Source organism: Chelonia mydas, chromosome 1 (genome assembly GCF_015237465.2).
Source record: "Chelonia mydas isolate rCheMyd1 chromosome 1, rCheMyd1.pri.v2, whole genome shotgun sequence".
Classification (NCBI taxonomy): Eukaryota; Metazoa; Chordata; order Testudines; family Cheloniidae; genus Chelonia; species Chelonia mydas.
Genome location: NC_057849.1, coordinates 279,902,008 through 279,924,539, shown reverse-complemented (window position 1 = coordinate 279,924,539; position 22,532 = coordinate 279,902,008). Strand labels below are relative to the sequence as shown.

General features: G+C 39.4%; 1 protein-coding gene across 9 annotated transcripts in view; it reads right to left on the bottom strand.

Annotated features, from left to right (window-relative positions):
* Positions 1–6,094: 6,094 nt before the first annotated feature.
* Positions 6,095–22,532, bottom strand: part of KCNC2 (potassium voltage-gated channel subfamily C member 2) — a 139,785-nt gene continuing 123,347 nt past the window's right edge. Inside the window, exons 3-6 of one of the 9 annotated variants that reach the window (XM_037886360.2) lie at positions 16,581–17,508; positions 13,669–13,836; positions 8,257–8,351; positions 6,095–7,211 (exon numbers count right to left, since the gene is read on the bottom strand). In XM_037886360.2, coding sequence (XP_037742288.1) covers positions 8,290–8,351; positions 13,669–13,836; positions 16,581–17,508 — 1,158 coding nt within the window. In that variant the 3' untranslated portion in view covers positions 6,095–7,211; positions 8,257–8,289. Of the gene's footprint in view, positions 9,191–13,663; positions 13,837–15,020; positions 15,098–16,580; positions 17,509–22,532 lie in introns of those variants that run through there. The other 8 variants (XR_006291309.1, XM_037886350.2, XM_043547710.1 and 5 more) reach the window with 8 other exon arrangements.

Below are 22,532 nucleotides of genomic sequence, written 5' to 3'. Positions count from 1 at the left end.
TTAAATGAACAATAGTTTAATGCTCCTCATTTCCGTGGCCATAAGAAAGGTGCTGTTGAAATCTGCCTCCCAGCGAGGCTGAAGAATGAATCCAGGTGTGAAAGAAGTGTTATACAGGATGTATATATTTTAAACAAACAAACAGACAAACCACCCCCTGCTATTGGACACAGACCTGGCCACAATGCCCCATGCATTTGTAACCTCCAGCGCTTTTGTAACTAATGGATCAGAATGAAGCCTCAAACCCTGAAAAAATTCTAATTAGTACAAAAACAAAAGCAGCAGGCCATCTGCTCTGCAAACACATCACCTTAGTGCTCTGCTGTCCTCACTGGCTTCCCACTGAACAGAGTCCTGTTCAGAATTTCTGTCCTGATATTCAAAGTCCTCCAGGCAGCTAGATCCAGCTGCCTTGTGTTTCTCCCTCCAAAACCATGACCTCCCACAACAGCTACAGGGAATGACACAATGAAACTATCAAGTGGAAGGTTTGTCAGAGTGGAAGACAGAATTTTTTCCAGTCCTAGACCCGGACTAGGAAACTCATTCCCACAAAAGTTGACCTTGCACTCTACCACTTTTAGCACTAAATTCAAAATTCGTGTATTCAGTGTGGCTCTCTATCAATAACTCCTTCCCCCAGGCACATATACACAATATAGGTACTCTGGGAGATGGCAGCAACAGGAGGTACATTGATAGACATGGGCAGGACATGTTGGGGGGGAGATTAATGAGTGCAGGAGACCTCAGGAGCATAGAGGAGGGGCATGGAATGGGAGCATGGAAGATGGGTTCTGGGATTGTGTGTGTGTGTGTGTGTGTGTGTGTGTACAAGGGACCTGAGAAGACACAGCATACGTCTACACTGCAATCAGATGTATGATTGCTGCATGTGGAGACCTACCTGAGCTAGTTTGATTTAGCTAGCTCGAGTTACAGTAGCAGTGAAGCCATGGCAGCATGGGCTAGAATATGTACCCAGCATGCTTGAATATGTACCCAGGGTCCTGGGGGGGCTTATACAGGGCATGCCACATTTGCATGCAGCATGGGCTAGAATATGTACCCAGCATGCTTGAATATGTACCCAGGGTCCTGGGGGGGCTTATACAGGGCATGCCACATTTGCTGCGGTTACTCAAGCTAGCTAGATCAAAGCTATCTTGGATATGTCTACACATGCTGCAGCCACACTTCTTACTGCAGTGTAGACATATCCATAGAGGAAAGCAAGGAAAGTCAGAGTGTGAAAAAGTTTTCCAAGTGAATAAAGCGACTCCAAGGAGTGTTTCAGAAGCAGCCATCAACCAAGAAGCCATAACAGTCAGGCTTCAATAGAATTTCACTACCAGGGAAGCCGGGAAAGCAATAGGAGGCCCAGGAGCGAGTACAGCAATCCTGTGCTTTCTTGTAAATGGCTCCATGCCTCCAATGGATCTTGGGGCACCTGAAGGGTTTGGGGGATCAGGCTCTGTTCTTCCCAGTGGGGTTAGGAGAAGCCCCCTCTACATTTAAGAATGCAGTGGAAATGCCAAGAGATCAATGTGGCATTTCTGTGGGAGGGGTAAGTGAAGACCAGTGAGATTAAAAATTTAGGAAACTAACATCACATATCAAAACACACAAAAAGCTGGAAATAATGAGTTTTATTTTTATTCACAGTATTATCTATACAAATATATATTTATTTATATATTCACGTTCACTTCACTTAAAAAAGCCTTCTCCCAAAGACACTCTAAAGGGCACTGTTCTTCTTGTGTGCCTGCTTTACGGTTTGCCCTACTAAAACTAAAGAGGCCTGGGGACCTGTCCCAAAAAAAAAAAAAAAAAAAAGTTTGCATTGTCCTGTTCTGGTCAAAACAACTAAGTCAGAAAAGATCTGAACAGCTAAACATTTGCAAAAATACTCTGCTCACACAGGCTATCCAACAGTTTCATAGCAGCTGATGTAAAGGCTTCAGTATTGAAAGTTCTCCCCCTGCAAAAGGCCTAATTTTTTGTGTACTATAATTTTTTCCTTTTTTCTTTCATATTTTACAGAACAGATCTGCTAAGGTCCGAGAATCAGGTCATTTTGTCAGTGTGGGTATTTAGTACACTGCATTCTTCTTTTCTAACAGGAAAAACAATTGTGTCACGGACAACATTTATATACAAACATTGACAAATGCAATAAGATTGTGATGCTTCTCTTTGAAATTTAGACTTGCCTACTATTTCTATTTCTCCCAAGTAATGGTCTTTCCCTTAGTCACTGTTTATTTGTTAACTCTTCACCAAACTGTATTAACTTAAAGCTTTAAAATAGCAAAAATTATGTTTCCCTTCTAGTTTTTTTATGTACAACCAGTTCTCTCAAATTTTAGCATCTGCGATCAGGCCTTATTCTGTTTGATTTCACTTTGCATTTGTTTAAGTACTTGTGAGCCATGGTGAAATGTTTTAGAAAAGCCTGAGTAGGAGGGAAGTTGTTTCCCAAGACTGGGTGCGGGGGTGAAATCCTTTCTTTTAACAAAGTAAATAGAGTTTTGCCTTCAGTAGGGCCAGGGTTTCACCCTGGGACAGTCATTCACTAACACCCTGATCCAGTAACGGACTGCAGAGATAACCCATACTCTTAAAGTTAAAGCATGTGTTTAAATGCTTTGCTGGGTTTAAGATTGTTAACATCTGTATCTCCCCAATCCTCACAAATCAAAAGCAAAATTGCTAAGTGTTAAGTAATGGTTCAAAAGAGCACTTACTAAACTCCTTCTGTTGCCTGTGAACTCCAATCAAAATTGTTTGGGACAGTTTCTAAACAGAATAGAGCAAGATAATGAAAAGGCATTGCTTAAAGAAAAGTTGTACAATTTAACCTTTCCACCATTGGAATCACAGGAGTGCTTTTCAGATTATTACATTTTCCACCTGACTGGATGATCCACAACTTAAGAGTTTATTGGTAAGCGAACAACAGATTTGCCAAGAGAGCTATGATTTCAAGTCTTTCCCATCTGCTCCACCGCCCATGAATGATTCAGTTCATGAGCAGCCCTGCCTGATCTCTGTTCATGCAAGCAGAATATAGGAAAAATGCAAGTTGCCAATTCACTAGTTTATGTTCACCTTCAAAATGCTGCATTACATTATCTCAAAGTCATGTATGTCCATGAAAAGAAATTGTTAAGATCTTCATACAACCTTGGTGCTGTATTTTTTCACAAAGAAAGAAAATCCTTATAAGAAACAGAATCCAGCTATATTTAGAATCAGCCTAATAGGATAATATGGCACGTCTTTTATTATTCAGACAGATGGAAATTTGTATTGCTTCATTTTAAAGAAGAAGCTTAACAAAAAAAATCTGAGCTTGCTGGTTTTGCAAATAAGCAGTCTACAGGCAAGAAACAACTTCCACATTATTATTTTAACAGTCCCTGACATCTGTAGCCTGGTGCAGCTCCGAACTGGCTGGCAGGAGGGGGCTGGGGAAGGGGATTGGGGTGCAGGAGGAGATGCAGGGTCTGGGAGGGAGTTTGTGATCTGGGACAGGGGTGGAGGACGGGGTGGGAGGTGCAGGCTCCGGCCGGGAGGTGCTTACCACAGGCGGCTCCCAGCCAGCGGCACAGCAGGGCTCAGGTAGGCTGCCTGCATGTCATGGCCCCATGCCGCTCCCAGAAGCAACTGGCTGCTAGCACATCTCTGTGGCCCCTGGGAGGAGCAGGATAGCGTGTCTCCATTCGCAGCCTGCGCCCACAAGCGCCACCCCCGTAGCTCCCATTGGCTTGTTCCTGGCCAATGGGAGTTGTGGGGATGGTGCTGGGAGAGAGGGCAGCATACAGAGCCACCTTCCCCCCCCCCCACCTCCAGGGGCAACAGAGACATGCTAGCAGCCGGCCACTTCAGGAAGCAACGTGGGGCCACGGCATGCAGGCAGCCTGCCTGAGCCCTGCTGCACCACAGGATTTCTAGTTGCCTGGAGTTGCCTGTGATTTATTTTTGCGGGGTCCCGCTTGAGCCGAGGCCCTGGGCTGCAGCCTCTAAAGCCCCTGCCTTAATCCAGCCTTGCTGGGTTCCCTCACACAATAACATATTGTAGTGTGGCCAGCCCCTGTAAAATTAGATGCAATCCATTTAGGGCCCAGTTTTTAAATTCATTCTCCCTTCTTTTTAAATAGGATTAAATATGACCACAGGTTATTGTGGTTAGGTACCAAATTTTCAAAAAGTATTCTCAGTTTTTTTGAATGCTGGAATCTCCCCATCTGTGAATCTGTCAACTGTGCACCTGTCAATTCTGCACACAGGTGCCTGTGATCAAAAATGTTGATCATGACATAATGGACACAAACGCAAAGCAGAAGAGCATATACCAAGTTTTCAGTATTATTCAGTCATGAATCACCTCTGATTTAAAAGATAATTTCAAATAACTGGTCTGTTCCTAGATTTAAAAGTTTTAAAAAATCATTAGAAAGCCAAAAGAATGGATTGCAGACTAATGCTAATATTTTTGATAACTTTCACTTAATAGTAACCATTGCTTTTTCAGAATTTCTTCTAATTATATTAGTCTTCAAATATCTATTATGTATTCACTCCTATCACTGACTTGTAATAAGGCCTATTAATATATTCATTTTCTTTTTCTAGTGTTAGTTTTCCATTCCCATTTCCTTTATCTCACTTTCTGCCTGATTTACTCCAATGATAAATCAATGTCTTTCCTTTTCAGATAATTTAGTTCATTCATGGCTTTTTAATTCATATCTTCATATTAAAATATTATGCTGTTTATGTTCATGTCAAATTTATTCTCCCTCCCTCTTTTCTTTTTCAGTAACCATATAGCATGATGCTATCACTCTGATCCCAATTCTTTTAATAGTTTAATTTCATTTCTCCTTCTGAGGGTCCTAATGCTATCTTTATCAGCAATAACCCTTTTCACATATAGAAAAAGCTCCATGGCTTTTTACACTGTGATCCTTAAGAATTCTAACTCCAGTCTGCATAGTGCACTTGTGATACAGGAATATTTCTATGATAATATTTATAAGTAACACAGTTAATCTGATGCTGAATGCAACCTTATAAAAATATGGAGACATTTATTCATAATATCATAGATTTTAAGGCCAGAATGGATCATTAGAGTCATGTACGCTGACTCCCTGCATAACACAGGTCACAGAACCTCACCCAGCAATTTCTGCATCAAATCCATAATTTCTGTTTGAGCTGCAGCTTTTAGAAAGACATCCATTCTTGTTTTAAAGACTTCAAGCAATGGAGAACGCACATCCCTAGGTAAATTATTCTGATGATTAATTACCCTTTCTGTTAAAATTTTGCACTTTACTTTAGATCTGAATTTGTCGAACTTCTGCTTCCAACCATTGACTCTCATTAAGCCTTTTTCTGCTAGTTTAAACAGACCTCTGCTGTCAAAAACCTCTTTGTGTAGTTACTTGTAGACCAAGTTGCCTCTTAGCCTTTGGAAAAACTAAATAGATTGAGCTTCTTTAGTCTCTCATTATAAGGCAAATTTCTAGACCTTGAATCATTCTTGTAGATCTTTTCTGAAACCTTTCTACTTTTTCAACATCCCTTTGAATTGGGGAACCAGATCTGGGGAAAGTATTCCAGTAAAGGACTCTCTAATACATCATACAGAGGTAGTACCATCTCTCTGCTCCTACTTGATACTCCCCTGATTTTATATCCAAAGATCACGTTTGGCCTCATATCTACAGCATGGCACTGGAAGCTCGTGTTCAGTTGGTTACCAACCATGACCCCTAAATTATTTTAGTGCCACTGCACTCCAGGGTACAGTGATCTATTATTTAATCTATAATTAACTAGCCCAGTGCTTATTTCCACACAAACCCTGGGATCACAAACAGGAAAGAAACAAGATTCCTAGAGAAATATTTTTAGACTGATTCAAACCCAGTTCTCAAAAGTCCTCTGAATGAGCTCTTTGTATGTGCCCCAGGGGACTGGTCTGGGGAATGATGTGAATCATAAGAATGGTCAAAAGCCATTAACCTAAAGAAAGCGCATGAGCCACATTATAAGGTATGGTCCAAGCTCCTCCCCAAATCATTTGCCTTTTATTCTCCATTTCAGTTAGTTACATTTCTATTAGTTTCCACCAGGATTGTGCATGCACCTTGACATGTTCACAAAAGTTCCACGATACAGAGTTTCACAACTGGGATAGTCCCTACATTCAGGATACCAGGATGACAAACAGATTCTGGAGAAATGCTCATTAAATAGGATGGGGAGAACATAATTAACACACTGTACCAACTACAATGCATCAAAGACATAGAATAGACTAGATCAATTTACCACAAAACTCACAAAAAGTAATTGATCAAAGAATATCTCTCTTATGCAAAATATACATTTTAGGATATAATTTTAATACATATTTTATATTTACTGATGTTGCTTCTGTGATAGTTTGAATTAAAAAACCCAAATATTCTTGCTGCCAGAATTTTATTTCTCATAATACTTATAGTCTGAGGTAACAATGAAAAAAGACAGTGTACTGTGAACAAAGTCTGTGATGTTTGTCTGCAGTCACATTTCTCCTATCGAAGTGAAAAGTAAACAAAAATTGTCAAGTACACTGGAATTCATAAAAATATAGATATGGCAAACTGAGAAAGCAAGGACTTGTAGCAAAACCCACTCTGTCTGCGGTCATGACCTTTGCAAAAAAAATACCTTTGTTATGAGGGAAGTGAAGACAGATGTAGTTTACATCACTATTGTTTATCATTATAAGTGTGTGCCTTTGCATGAGCCACTGCACGACCATACTGCAGGAACCAGGAAGAATACACAGAGAGAGGCATGTGGGCCTTTGCATGGAGTCTGAGATCTGATGACTTTGAATTCAGCTTCCTCTGACATAGATGGCAAAAGCTGATATTCCATGCACACACATTGTATTTACAGCTGACTCATCAACAGTGACTAGTCACCTCTTCCACTGGCAGCAGCAATTGAAATCAGTCCTTCATCTTCATAATAATCTCTACTTCCCGTGTGACAGCGCAAAGACCTGTTCAGTGCACGAGTTGTTTATCATGGCCCATTCAGCAGCAGTAGTCTCTTTCCAGTACAGTCCTTGGTATGGCTAAATTCCATTGTCCCTTTTTCAGCAGTCAAAAATCCATGATAAATTCTGTACAACACTGTAGTCAATATAACAGCAGCACCAGATATTATATTAATTTCTTTGCTAAAAAGCTGTTTGCAATTATCTCTCTCTATTGGCAATGTTTTACCAAAACTAAATCAATGTACATCTCTAAATATCAGAAATGTATACTTTGATAAAGATATTATAGTACAAGAAGTTTGACATGCAGGTCATGCTGTAGGGCTAGGCTATATACAGAAGAACATGTTACATGGTCAACAATAAAAGTTATTTCTCATCCTAACAAGAAAAATAAAACATATGACAGTCAGGGATTATTCAACAATCTCAAGGATCTCTTAAGACTTGGTTTACCTTTTTCCCCCCTTTCGTCTGTAAGACTATGTTGTTGGGTGTTTTTTTTCCTCACCAGCCAAAAATATCAAATCTACTATTGCACTTGTACTGTTGCATAAACAGGTTCTTGCTTTTTAAATTGAAAGAAAAAACCACTGGAGGGGATACAGTTTGAATACAGTAATGAATGTTGGTTGCTAGGTAGCGGGATTGATGTGGCTGCAGTAGACAACCAGTTAGAGTGGCAAAATCATTGCTAAATCCCACACTTCAAATATCTTCAAAGTTCCCACATTAGGTAGGCTAAAGAATATTAACTTACACTTGAAATGTATAGTCTGTACCAATAAGGGGGGAAAGGAGAAAATGTACTCAACAGTTTATCTTAAAAGATAGGGACATTTTAAAGGTACTTCTGTGCTTTATGGAGACAGATGAAGAATACAGCAGACACGTAGCAAAACAGACAGACGAAACAACATATAGAACAAAGCACCTCAAAAAAAAAAAAAAAACACTGACTGAAGAAATTTATGAAGCTCATGAATCATATTTAAGGCTGGTCAAACCCCTTTTGAGAACTACTGCCCTCCTATATTTGTAGAGATAAAAGTAATAATCTCCTTGCTTTTACATGGCACTCTGCCTCTGAAAATGTTGAAGAACCCTGGAGTAGAAAAATTACTACAGTACCAAGCAGCACTTGCTAGCTTAAGATTGCAAGCCTGGATGGTGTTTACCTTTCTTTCATGTTTTGTGCCTTCCCCAAGCCATTAAGAAAGAGATCTGGCCTCAGCTTGCGTGTAACCAGTAATGACAACCTCTTTGCAGTTATCTGTGTGCAAACAACCGGAAACATTCAGAACTCTGATACAACAATCTAGTACCAAAGTTAATAAAGAAATCAAACCATTTAAAAACAAATAATTTAAATAAATTAAAAAGGTTAAACAACAAAAAACAATCCCACATACAGACCATTTCATCAGTGCTTTCATTTCAGCAGGATGGTACAATGCAAGAACACACATCCAGAGCTATCTATGATCCCAGTAACCTGCAACACTGCTGTCAAGTGATGGAGACAGTATGGTCTATGCAAATGATCAGCCCCAAATCACATTGTGTGTGACAAAGACAAGATTCCAGACATCTTCAGAATGGGTTAGAGTCACAAGTAATGAAGGTCCAATGGCATGATTGATTATCATTTGGAAGCACATTATTTTTAATATATCTCCCTGAAAATACACTTATTTATTGAATATACTGGCCAATGGAGTCTACTAGATGTCCTTTTATTGCTATGGTAAAGTAGGACAATATAGTAGATAAAAGGAGAAGCACTACTTTAGACAATCTTAAAAGCCAAGGTAAGAATCGTCAGCTACCCAAGTGGCATTTCTTACTACTGACATTTATATCATGCAGAATTTATACTGTATTTATGGAGCCTACAGTTAATGCTACATTTATTTCCATAATGTGGTAAACAGTATTTGAATTAATGCTATGTAGCCGATTGATGCCATCTGGTTTACAAGATAGATGGGATGGGAGATCGAGAGCGTCTTAGAGGACAAGGTGAGCTGTAGGGTGATGTTACTGGAGACAGTCTCAGAGCATTGCCTGCCAAGCCAGCTATGTTGTTTAAGCTTCGGGATTTTTCATATCCTTTTATGAAAAAATGCACAGACATCAGTTGAATTCAGCCAGAAAATAGACAAAGACAAACAATACAATGCAATGTAATCAAATGTACTATTTTGGGTTCAAGGGACTTTGTCTTCAAAGAGCTCAATGCTGAGACAAAAGGGAAAAAAAGAAAAGAAAAAAAGGGATCTTAATGTAGCTGTCCTTTCCAGTGAGATTAAACAAAGCCATCACAAATCATATGTGCTACATACTTTTAGACCTATTTTTCAGCACACCTCCATTGGTTTTAGTAGGGTTCAACTGAGTGCAAATCAAGTAATGATCTGGTCATTCACAGAGTACTATTGACCGATTGCTGTAGATTGTGTCATCTGGGTAATATACTCAAGATCTTTAAAAGAACAGATTGTAAAAAAGTGTTAGAAAGATATAATCTGTGTTAAACCCAGTTTCTAATATGAGTAGATTTTCCTTAAAATTACAGAAAACTATATAGTTATATAAAGTAATTTTATAGTTATTCATGTAGAGGATGAAATGAGGTTGTTGTAAAGAAGCTCTATCTCCAGGAATGTTAAGGCTCAGACTTTGCATCGAATACAGAAGTATAATAAGATAGCTAAATTTGCAGATTTGCAATTTCTTTCTCATTTGCAAAGTTAAATCACAATATTTACCGTCCTTATTTAACTGATTCTAATGAAAAGCACAACAGGACTGCTCATGAGTCTAATGTGATGAAAAATTAATTCTGAAATCGGGTAGTCACATCTAAAAACTCTCACAATTTGGATGGAACATTGCACTTGCAAACATTTCTGTTCACATGTACCGTCAGCTCAATCTACCCACTTTATGCTGCGTATAGATTTGTCTGAATTTAGTAGAGACTGTGCTTTTAAATCACTGGAAAACATTGCTCGTCATTGTCTCACTGTCTTAGAACTCAAATAGAGGGAGTCCACATTACTAATGTTAGACAATAAAACCTGAATAATTCTACCCATGAAGCAATGAATTAACCCCATTGGTTTGTACAGAAACACTCAGGGATAGGATCCAGAAGAATACCACAAAGTGCAAACACTTCAGGATGATTCCTCCCACATTCTACTTCAAATTTTGCCTTATACTAAAAGATGTGAGCCCTAAACCTGAGAATACTTATGTGCATGTTAACTGTAAGCACAAATAGTCCTATTGACCTCAATGATGCTACTTACTGTCTTAAAGCTAAGCAGATATCTAAGCAGTTTGCAGGACTGGGGCATTTGCATGTAAGGTACATGCAATGAAATCATGAAATTCTTGCTGAAGAATATTAAATGCGTAGATGAAAATACAGATGAGCAGTTACTTGCTCATCTTCTACATAGGATAAGTTTGGTGGTATTTATATCGTATTTGGGAAGAGATGAGCAGTTTTAGGAAAATCTGGTCTTATGTGCTAGGGTCTCTCCGAAATACATGTTCTTTAAGGCAGAAACTGTGTCTTCTTTTGTGTTTGCGCAGGGCCTAGCACATTGTGAACCATATTGGACACAAACAAATAATACATAATAAAAATTATAATTAATATTTTCCCAATCTCAAAATTTCTTGACTGTTGTACTAAGAACATTTGCTAAAAGCAAATCTATAATCCAAAGTCTGCTAATACATTGTGCAGTGTTATCTCCAGATTGCAAGGGCAGGTTGTATTGAGATGCTTCACAAACCTCCAGTTTATTTCAAATTCATTTTAGAGGCTTCTATTGGTATTTGCACAGATTAGAAAGAGATAGCTTGAGAAAAAAAATCTATTTTTATTCATATTTGTCCAAATCCCTTGGAAACATACTCTTGGCAATATGGGAAGATGGAGAGGTTCAAAGGAAATTAGTTGATGTCTTTTATTCAACTTAGAAAGACAATATTTTGTTATGTTTTCTTTCCCCTTTTTTAAATGGCAAAAGCAAAGGAGAGCTGATAGGTGGGGGAAGGCAAAGATACTATGACAAAAAGAATGAGATCTGAACAGTGGGGAAAAAATACACAGGATGGATGGAAGCAGGGGGTAAGAGTTTGATCCAAAACCCATTGAAGTCAGTGAGAGTCTTCAATGAAAGGAAAAAGCATTGAAACTCAAAATAAAAAAATGCAAAACTATGGCATTTGATGTGTGAATTAAATTTCAAATATTCAAATTATTTTGATGATATCCTGAGAGTGCTTTCAGATTATGAAGTAACATAATCTGTGTTGAATAAACTTCAGGCCCAATGGTCAAAAGTATTTTGCTTATAGTGAAGCTTATGGCTAGATTTCAGAGTAGCAGCTGTGTTAGTCTGTATCCGCAAAAAAAAAAGGAGGACTTGTGGCACCATAGAGACTAGCAAATTTATTTGAGCATAAGCTTTCGTAAGCTACAGGTCATGAGCTCACAAAAGTTTATGCTCAAATAAATTTGTTAGACTCTAAGGTGCCACAAGTCCTCCTTTTCTTCTTATGGCTAGAGACAGTCAAAATTTTACAGATAGAAAATATTCCCACCAAAGAATATGGTGGGAACATTGGAACCAATTATTTTCCATGAGAAAATGTCAATATCAATAACATAATTCAGATTTCCTGGGGAAATTCTGAAACATTTTTATATCTAATTTTCAAATTTAAAATGTTGTTTCTTTCAGGGTTTTTTGTTTAAAAAAAAATTGGAAGAAAATATTTTAAGCTATATCAAAACAATTTTTTTTTGTTGGCATCAGCTTGAAACTTGCCAAAGAAAACCCCAAATTTTTAAGATGAAAATTTTTGAACCACGAATTTTCATTTGAAATTTATTGCAGAGAAAAGTTTGGTTCTTCTGACCTGTTCTAGTTGAGTTTTTTTACCAAGTTAACAGTAACCAATGTCATGTTGTTACACTGAAATGTCTAATGGAAATTATACACTTGAACTTGCTAGGTGCAGAGTAATTAGGAGTTAAGGGTAATGAGCACTTTGCATGAGTTCCTCAGTATCTCGCCAGACTGGGCCTTAAATAGGAATTTCTTGAAGAATTGTAAATATCTAGTACATATTACAGATTCTAATTCTCAATGGGCAGAGGCCTAGGGTCTGTGAGCAAAAAATATACAGTTGAACACCTACACCTGCATATGATATCACTGCAATTGCTCGTGTTATTACCACACATTAATGAATAATCATATTATACTCCAATTGTAGCTATGCACAGAAATGCAGCTGTACACACTTACATTCACATTTCTGCATACAGATCTCAGATCTTTTGATTTTTTTAAAAAAGTGTCCCATTGTGGCTAGTAGAATGACCAACAGAAGTTAGAACTAAACTCTTTTCGTCGGTTGGATGAAACAAGTAGTTGGGACAGATACGTTTGTTGTGGAAAGAGCTGGTAGAAAACTTGCAGCAAAAGAATATTCTAAGTTTCAAAAATCTTTTTTTTTAATTAGAGCCAGTTTCAAACATACAGGTGGTGAATTCTGATAGCAGTAGCACATAACAGTTCAGAGATTTGCATCCTATGTAGTTATTGAAAACCATCACATTATTGCAATTCACTAAGGGCCCAATCCAGTTCCTAGTGAAGTCAATCCAAGGAATCAAATTGACTTGTATGAGCTTTGGAATGTGGCCTAAGGGCAAGATTTTCAGCAGTGACCAACTTTGGCCTAACTCTGCTCCCTATGAAGTCAGTGGCAGTAGAAAGAGGCCAATGTGGAACACTTTTGAAAATCCCACCCAAGAGTCTACAAAATGCTGAGCAATCAGACGTGAGCATGTTCAGTTTCTTATAGGAGGTGTTTAGCACCCTGCAGGATCAGACCCTAACTGCACTGCACCACAATTCTGGCTGGTGGAGACCATTCCATTTCTGAATAACCTTCCAGCCTTTAGTGATATTGCTATGCTGATAAACTGCCTTGGGACATCGTAAACTTGGCTTTCAAATCAAATACCTTCCAAAATGGCAGGGTAGAAACTCTATTGAATATGTTTTGCTGTGCTCAATACAAAAACCTTTGGGCTTGTTCAATTTGTCAGCCCCTTTAAATGGCATTAATGTAGCTATCTTTTTTAAAAAGTATTAAATGTGAACTGTTGTTTTTGGATCATTCACTCGTCTTTCAGGAGGATTTAGGGGATTTTTAAAGAAGCACATGAGTGATTTAATGAGAAAGAGCTACATTGCAGTCTTTTTTGTAGGGTACAGACAAATGAAGACACAAGAAGAATGACTGTCAGATATACCACAAAGCACTTTTGGGTAGGGGAGTGAGGAAAATAAAGAATGTTTTCTAAAAGAAAGAAAGAAAGAAAGAAAGAAAGAAAGAAAGAAAGAAAGAAAGAAAGAAAGAAAGAAAAGCATTGAACTGATTTACAATCTTTCCTAATAGTGCAGTTGTTCACATCTTATTTTACTTGAAGCTTGCTTTTCACAAGTACATTGCTGAGTGACCTTTTATGATCTAATGAAAGAAGTCCATACCTTTCCTGATCCCTCCATCAGTAGCACACGTGTAATCACCTGTTGTCAGTAGGAAACATGTTCCCCCTCTTCTGTTTTTGTCTCTGGTACTAGAACGTCTGATTGGTGGGTGCCTTTCCCCAGGTGAGAGTGGCTGCTCACTTCCTGCACTGTCTTCACCTGATAACACTGGTTAAAGCACCATGCCCATTTACAGACAATAATGAATGAGGAAATGAGACATCACAAAGAGCTTATGTTGAATGCTGGATATTCCCATCACTCAAGTACAAAAAACAGTAATAATGTCATGATAAGAATAAAGAAAAAGATTGCAGTTCATATTAAGCACTACAAAATGCAGCAAAAGAGCAAAAGTAAATGTTTTATTCAAGAACAAATCATCTTTTGAATATCCCAGCCCTATTTGAGATATCTCCTAAGGCTCGACTAGCTTAACATAAAATAAAATGTCATCAGATAAAAGGCTATTCTACTGAATTACATGCCTTTATAAACTCTAACCTTTCCAACAGTAGTCTGCCATAATTGTTTTAATATTGTGTTCATCTCTTTGACTATCTTCTTTATTAAAAAAGAAGTCATGTTGACCATTTTGCTGTTGAATTGTTTTTAAAAGAACTTTTGAGACAGGAATTAAGTGATAAATGTTTAGGGCCAAAGCCTGCCCTGAAATGCACAATTAACATTGATTTCAATGGGAGTTACATTTAATCATATATAGCTCAGGGCTAAATGTGGTCCTTAGTCAGAGTGGATAAGATTCAGCACTTAATAGACTCTCTACATCACCCACTTTTGCTTTCCCAAAACCCCCTCTTTTAAAACAAGAAATATGTAGCATTTCAGGACCCAATTCAAGAAACCATCCCCATTAAGGAAAGCACTTAACCACGTGCTTAAGTGTTTTCCTGAATTGGGGCCACAAATGGCAATATTCTACCTTGAAGTTACGCACAACAATCCCAATAACTACACAAGAAATGAAGTTAGATATGGAGCACAAATGGTGGTGCTATCCAAGAGAGAGAGACAGAAAAAAAACCCCAGAAGTAGATCACTTTAAGATTTTTTTCTCTAACCTCAAGGATTATAACACCTTGTAAATAAATCTGCAGACTCACTAAAACTATCTCTTTGTGCTGTCACACAGAGCCTCCTCCCTTCTGGAATGCCTTTAGCAGGACTCAATGACACAGAAAAGCTGTTGTCATTAACACTTTGAAGATGCTGTCTGAGAATGTGTATCAGTCAAGCACTGTAAAACTAACTATATTCCACCCACAACACAGTCATCTGAAAGTTTTTCTCCCTTTTTTGATATCTTTAGAATTTAAAAAAATCTGTGTTACCTTTGCTTGAGAACTTTCGCAGAGTTCTCTCTCAAAGAGAGAACTCTCTCTTTAATTGATCTTCTTTTAACCTAAGACTAAGCAGTGGCATAATGTCAGAACAGAATTAAGATACTTTTCACAGTCACAATTTTCAGCTTCTTCCCTCTAAAGAGCAAGATGCAGCTACTGCAACACTGAAAGGCACGTTTTTGCATTATTATTACTTATTGACTTTACAAAAGGAGCCTAATGATTTATATGAGAGCTTTGCAATACAACTGTGTTCAGCACGAGAGATAACAGATTTGAAAAAAAAAATGCCTTGTGACTAGAACTGGTCAGGATTTTTTTAAGATTTTTTTTTCCTGCCAGAAAATGCTGATTCATTGAAAACTAAATTTTTTCAGAAACTTGTCGGTTTCAACTAAACTTTCATCTGGAATGCTTTTCAGATCCATGATGGAATTTCTGGACAGAGCCCAACTCCAGAATACTCAATAACCACATAGTTAGGGCACTCACAAAGAATATAGGTGATCTTGGTTCAAGACCCTGCTCTGCCTAATTTAGATCAGGAACTTGAAGCTGGGTCTCCTGCATGCCATGTGAGTGCTTTAACCACAAGGCTCTCTCTTTTTCCCAATAAATATTTAATTATTTGTGCAAAGTGGAGCAGTTCCAACAAGAGAGATTGAGAGAGCGAGAGAGAGAGACTAATTCTAAAACCCAGTGGTTAGGGTTCAAACTTTTGTGCAAAATGGAATTCTTGCTTTCTGACCGGTCCTACTTGTGACTGAAAATCTATAGTAATTAAGCTAAACGCTACTTAACTTTGTTCTTTAATCTCAAACAATATTCAATGTGTGCTGGGAAATGACATTTCGAGTGGTGCTGATGATGGCCATTTTCAGTTTTTCACCAAGAAGCTTTACTTCAACTTAATATCTGTCATATTATCAGCACAACAGTAAAAACACAATGTGATGTCCCATATAATACAGATGTGGGAAGTACTTCTTGACAGGGAACTGGAGTGCTGAATGGGAAGAAATCTGAAAGCTAGAAGCCAGCTTTCTATATTCTTCCGATGAGTGCTGTCCTTTACAAGGTAAAGCACCTGTTTCTTTTAAATTACTTCCTCTTGTATTGCATCTTACATAATATGCCACTATGTGCCATAGGCAAAGCTGACACAAGAGACAAACACTAAGCAGAACAGCATGGAGTTCAATGGTGTGGAACACGGTAGCTGTTCAGATAGTCACAATCATGCAGGAAAACAAAAGAACATCAGTACAATGAAACAAACAACAGGCAAAATAAATGGTGGATGTCATCAGCAGAAAAAGCATTCACAACATAGCAAGCAAACTGTATAGACCAGCTATGCACAGACCTGGGAATGTCATTGTAACTATTTTGCCATCTACAAGACTGACACACGCAAACACTGGAGTGAAGGGAGAGGGGAGGGAACTACATCTTTTAGTTGCAGAAAGATTTAATGCTTTCTGACACCTACCAAACATACTGGTCTATAAAGTATTTAGAAGACATGCATTTGAGATTGTGTCCTACCTGATCTGTTGTGTTCCATCAGCCGGTTGTCTTTGCCCAGGCAGACATCTCCCTGTGTGCTATTGCAGGCCATATTCAAGTCTGTCTTGCAAAAGGTAGGGGAGCTCACCTGTGGAGCAGGAGGGATGTGCTTCTTCCTCTTTCTTGGAAGTTTCTGCTTCGCCATTGCCAGGGAGTAGTACATTCCGAAATTGTTGACAATGACAGGCACGGGCATGGCTATGGTCAGCACCCCAGCAAGAGCACACAGAGCACCCACTAACATGCCTGACCAAGTCCGAGGATACATGTCCCCATACCCAAGGGTAGTCATGGTGACCACAGCCCACCAGAAGCCAATGGGGATATTTTTGAACTGTGTGTGCTCACTAGCAGATGGGTCATTGGGCTGGGCCCCTACTCGCTCAGCATAGTAGATCATGGTGGCAAATATCAACACGCCTAGTGCCAGGAATATTATCAGCAGCAAAAACTCATTGGTGCTAGCTCGGAGTGTGTGGCCCAGCACTCTGAGGCCTACAAAGTGCCGGGTGAGCTTGAAGATTCGCAGGATTCTCACAAACCTCACCACCCTGAGGAAGCCAAGCACATCCTTAGCAGCTTTGGAGGAGAGCCCACTCAGGCCCACCTCTAGGTAAAAGGGCAGGATGGCCACAAAGTCAATGATATTCAAGAGGTTTTTGATGAATTCAAGTTTATTGGGTGAAAAAACAACACGGACTAAAAATTCAAATGTAAACCACACCACGCACACTCCTTCCACGTACGTCAGAGCAGGATCAGTCTCAATTTCATACTGTAGAACAGCCTCTGTGCCATTGATGGCATGCTCGGTTTTGTTTATAATAGTATTGAAAGCCTCATGGGTTTCCAAACAAAAGGTTGTGATTGAAACAAGGATGAAGAATAAAGAGGCAAAAGCAATGAACTGCAAAGAAAAGGAAAGAAAAAGGAAATCAGAACCATAAAGTCCTTTACATTAATAAGTAGGGCCCTACCAAATTCATAGCCATTAAAAATGTGTCATGGACCATGAAATCTGGTCTTTTGAGTGCTTTTAGCCTATACCATACAGATTTCATAGGGGAGACAAGAGTTTCTCAAACTGGGGGTCCTGACCCAAAAGGGAGTTGCAGGGGGGGGGTCGCAAGGTTATTTTAGGGGGTCACAGTATTGCCAGCCTTACTTGTGTGCTGCCTTCAGAGTTGAGTGGCCAGAGAGCAGTAGCTGTTGGCCAGGTGCCCAGCTCTGAAGGCAGCGCCCTGCCCGCAGCAGTGCAGAAGTAAGGGGGGCATGATATGGTGTATTACGTCTGCGTTGCTGCCTTCAGATCTGGGCGGCCGGAGAATGGCAGCTGCTGACTGAAGGCCCAGCTCTGTACGAAGCAGTGCAGAAGTAAGGGGGGCATGGTATGGTGTATTGCCACCCTACTTCTGTACTGCTGTTGGCGGTGGCTCTGCCTTCAGAGCTGGGCTCTCCAGCAGCCCAGCTTTGAAGGCAGCGTCACGACTAGGAGCTGCACAAAAGTAAGGGTAGCAGTACCACAACCCCCCTACAATAACCTTGCGACACCCTCACACACACACACAACGTTCCTTTTCGGGTCAGGACCCCCACAATTACAACATCATGAAATTTCAGATTTAAATAGCTGAAATCATGAAATTTACTGTGACCGTGAAATTGACCAAAGTGGACCATGAATTTGGTAGGGCTCTCCTAATAAGCAATCATCAATCATACATTTTACATTGTACTTTTACACTGTATGGCATAATTAATTACAAAGGCCCCCAAAGTGATTCACATACAATGACACATGAAACATTAAACTGACGCAATCCCCAAGGTGGAGGGTGATAGCCACCCCTGCACTGCATGATGAACAAAAATATGGTGGCGGGGGACCTGTTCATCAAGGGCATCAGGATAACCATGATTCATAAGAAAAAGTTACATTATGCCTTGAAAACTAGAGTCCTGCCTGCTGAGTGTGGATATCAAAGTTCCAATGTCAAAGATACCTCCACCCCCACGGTTCTCAATCTCTGAAAGAGGTCTGACAGGTTGAGCTGATCCAAAGGGGGCTTGAGACTGTGGTTCATGAAATTCTGCTAAGAATATTGGCTGCTAAGAATGCTGCTAAGAATATTGGCTATATCCTCTGAAGAAGTCATCAACATTTCTTGAACCAAAAATATTAGATGTAAACAGTCAATTCATCGATGCAGGTCATCCATTAGAGAAAATGTTCTGATGTGTTATACGAAGAGCTGATAGCTCTCTCTAGATATGATTGTCCAGTACTTCCCATTGTTAGACTCTATTTTCACTTGTCTGTAACTTTGCCAAATTTTAACCATTCAGGCTGAAATTTCCCATGTTGATTATCTGCCTTGGGTTGAATATTTTTGGAAAGTTTCACCAAAAAAATATTCAGCCATTTCCAAAAGCAAGATTATGGGAAAATATGTTGTTTAGACCATGTTACAAAAATCCATACAACCTTTTCATTGAAAACCTCTAGTACCTCCGTTCTTTGGAATGGAAACTTGAAATTGGCAAGAGAATTGCCCTGGTGTCAGGGATGTTCCTTTTGCTGTTCCTGTGAAAAACTGCCCAAATTTGACCAAGTTATAAGCCTCTAAAAATGTCAATTCTCACAGGCTCAGTAAAGATTTGTTCGCATTTGGCAGAGAATTTTCCAAAAATTCCCTCTGTACTGAGTATGCTCCAGCCTCAGGCTGCAGCGCCCGAGCAGGGCTGTTCCTACAATTGCTTCTCCTGGCTGCTGTGGACCACTGTGGCACCATGCACCAGAAAGTGAGAGCAGAGAAGCTGTCTCTCCTGTACTCTCAGTATGGCCCTTTTCTGGCGCCCAGGCCATGAGGAGGAGAAAACACCCTGACTTGAATGCAATGGAGACAATAGGGGAAAGGGAGCTGAGGGAGTAGATTGGAACAAGAAGCTTGGAGGAGAAAGTAGGATTGGAAGCTGGGGTGTAGGGGATATTGGGATTGATTAGGCAAGGAGACAGGGAGCAGGGTGGGGAAACTGGGAAGAAGGTTGGGGCAGGGGAATGGGAACTGTAAAAGAAATTGAGATCAGATGAAGAGCCAGGGGAGTTAGGGGGAATGGTCCTGTGGAAAAATTATTATGTGATCATGTAATTAAACATGGTATTGTAATGCATATGCACAAGGAAGGCAAATTAATTGCCCAGGCAGCCTTAACTCGGACATTCCCTAACCCTTGAGTGTTTGACTTTGTAACCTTAACATTCTTTTAAAGTGGGGGTGGGGGGCTGTGCATTCTATTGTAGGTTACATTTTTAAAAGTATATATTTCCATTCATTTCAAATGGCAAGGACCCAATATTATCTTTAAAGAGAAATTATGCTTGCTATCCACTCTAAAACCAAAAGAGGAGAGAGTAGAGGGGGATCAATCTTTTACAAGTAGTTTAGAATGATCAGAAGAAAAAAAATCAGTTTACAATCTATTCTGAAGCGTGCCTAATTTTGTGGTTATAGAGATTTCTACAGCAATTTTCACAGAACTTTTAGCAACAACAGCTGCTCAGGCTCGCTGTCTCATTTAAATTATAGCTTGGACTGGGCTTGACCAGCTGAGATAGGGGAATCTTTAGAACCAAAATACAGAGAAAAGAGAGGGGGGGATAAAGAGGGACAGAAAGGAGAGAATGAGTGGTGACTGTAGGAAAATCATGCTAGATCATATATACATGTTTTATTGAATGCTTAATATTGAAAACCAAAAGGGCCAGCATAAACAAAAACTACAAAAGACAGATATAACTTAGACTTCAACCAGGGGAGAGCATACTATTTGGCCACCCCTCAAGGGAAGAGTGGGATCATACACCAGACTGAGTTGAGACAGGTCACATCTGAACCACTCAATAATAATGACCATAATGTAATTAAATTTAACATTATTGTGGGGGGAAACATGACAAAGAAACCTGCCACAGTACCATTTAACTTCAAAAAGAGGAACTACACAAAAATGTGGAAACTAGTTAAACGGAAATTAAAAGGAACACTCACACAGGTTAAATGCCTGCATACTTCACGGAGAATATTTAAAAACAACATAATAGAGGCTCAACTAAATGTATATCCTAAATTAAAAACAAACAAAACAGTAAGAGGAACAAAAAAAATGTCACCATGGCTAAACAACAGAGTAAAAGAAGCAGTTAGAGACAAAAAGACATCTTTAAAATATTTGAAGTCAAATCCAACTGAGGAAAATAGGAAGGAGCATAAACTCTGGAAAGTCAAAAATAAAAGTATAAGGCAGGCAGGACAAGAAAGAATTTGAGGAGCAACTACCTAAAGACACAAAAACTGACAGCAAAACATTTTTAAGTACACCAGAAGCAGGAAGCCTGCCAAACAATCAGTGGGGCCACTGGATGATCAAGATGCTAAAGGAGCACTCAAGGAAGACAAGGCCGTTGCAGAGAAGCTAAATGAATTCTTTGCATCAGTCTTCACTGCAGAGGATGTGAGAGAGATTCCCAAACCTGAGCCATTCTTTTTAGGTGACAAATCTGGGGAACTGTCCCAGATAAATTTATCAGTTTGTTCTGAATACCTCAAACAGTAATAAAACATCATCAGGACTAGATGGCATTCACCCAGGAGTTCTGAAGAAACTCAAATATGAAACTGCAGAACTACTACCTGTGGTATGTGATCTACCACTTCAATCAGACTCTGTAGCAGGTGTCTGGAGGAAAGCTGGTGTAACACCAATTTTTGTAAAAGGCACCAGAGGAAATCCTGGCAATTATAGACCAGTAACTTCAATACCAGGCAAATTGGTTGAAACTACAGCAAAGATCAGAACGATCAGACACACAGATAAACACTGTAGGTTGAGAAAAAGAAATAGCTTGGGTCCTCCTTCTCAGATTTAACTCAGAGGATCTGTAAGAAGGCTTTGGAGGTGGTTCATCTGCAGTGTCCCACATGCTCAATCTTCTCCTCTGTATTTTTCAATTTTAGGTGAAACCCTTCAGAGAGCTGGTGAGACAACACAGGCTGAAGGGGCAGCAACGCATGGCTGACCCTCAGCCATTCATCTCCTTTCCATGAAATGTAACCAGAATGAAATCCCACTTTTCTTAATGCCCAGCTGAAATCATCCCCTGGATGAAAAACAGCTGGCGAAGGATGAACCCAGACAAGACCGAGAGGATGCCGGTAGGCAACGGAAAACTCTTTGAAGTACTTGGCTCCTCTATAACAGCCCCCACTGTCAATGGCATTGCCCTCAGCCTGTTGCCAGCCTGTATCTTGGGGTCTTTTGATCTCCTCAGTGTTAGTGGATGCCCAATAGCCATAGCAGCAAAAGACACACATTTGCAACTGTGACCAGCCAGGCGACTGAATTTTTTCCCTTCTATCAGACACAAAGCTAGTCATGGTGATCCATCCATCTTGACTTGATTATTGCAGCTCATCCTATCTATGAAAGACGCTACATGCCCTGAAAAAGCTCAAACTAGTACAAAATGCAGTTTCCTACCAGCTTAGCAACATGTCACACCCTAGTTCTCCTCACTCTAACAAACAGTAAATTTATAAACTTAGCAAGATATTTTTCTTACAGGCTGAGAAGGAAGAACAAGAGAGTAGTTGTTATTATTGCTATTTAAATACTTGGGAGGCACCCACATGCTATAGAGATGGAAACAAGATGTAGAAGTAGATAGGTAGACTACAAGGAAATCCTGTAGTTTATAATACCTTAAAACCATAAAAATTTGTCTCTCTTGCACTAGACACATTTTTGAATTGCATTTTAATTATTTCACATTGCAGACCGCTAATGATCTTGCTGTTATCACAAAGGGCACAAAGTAATAAAAAATCATCAGTATAAAATCCATAATGCTCTTTCAGACATTACACAAACCCC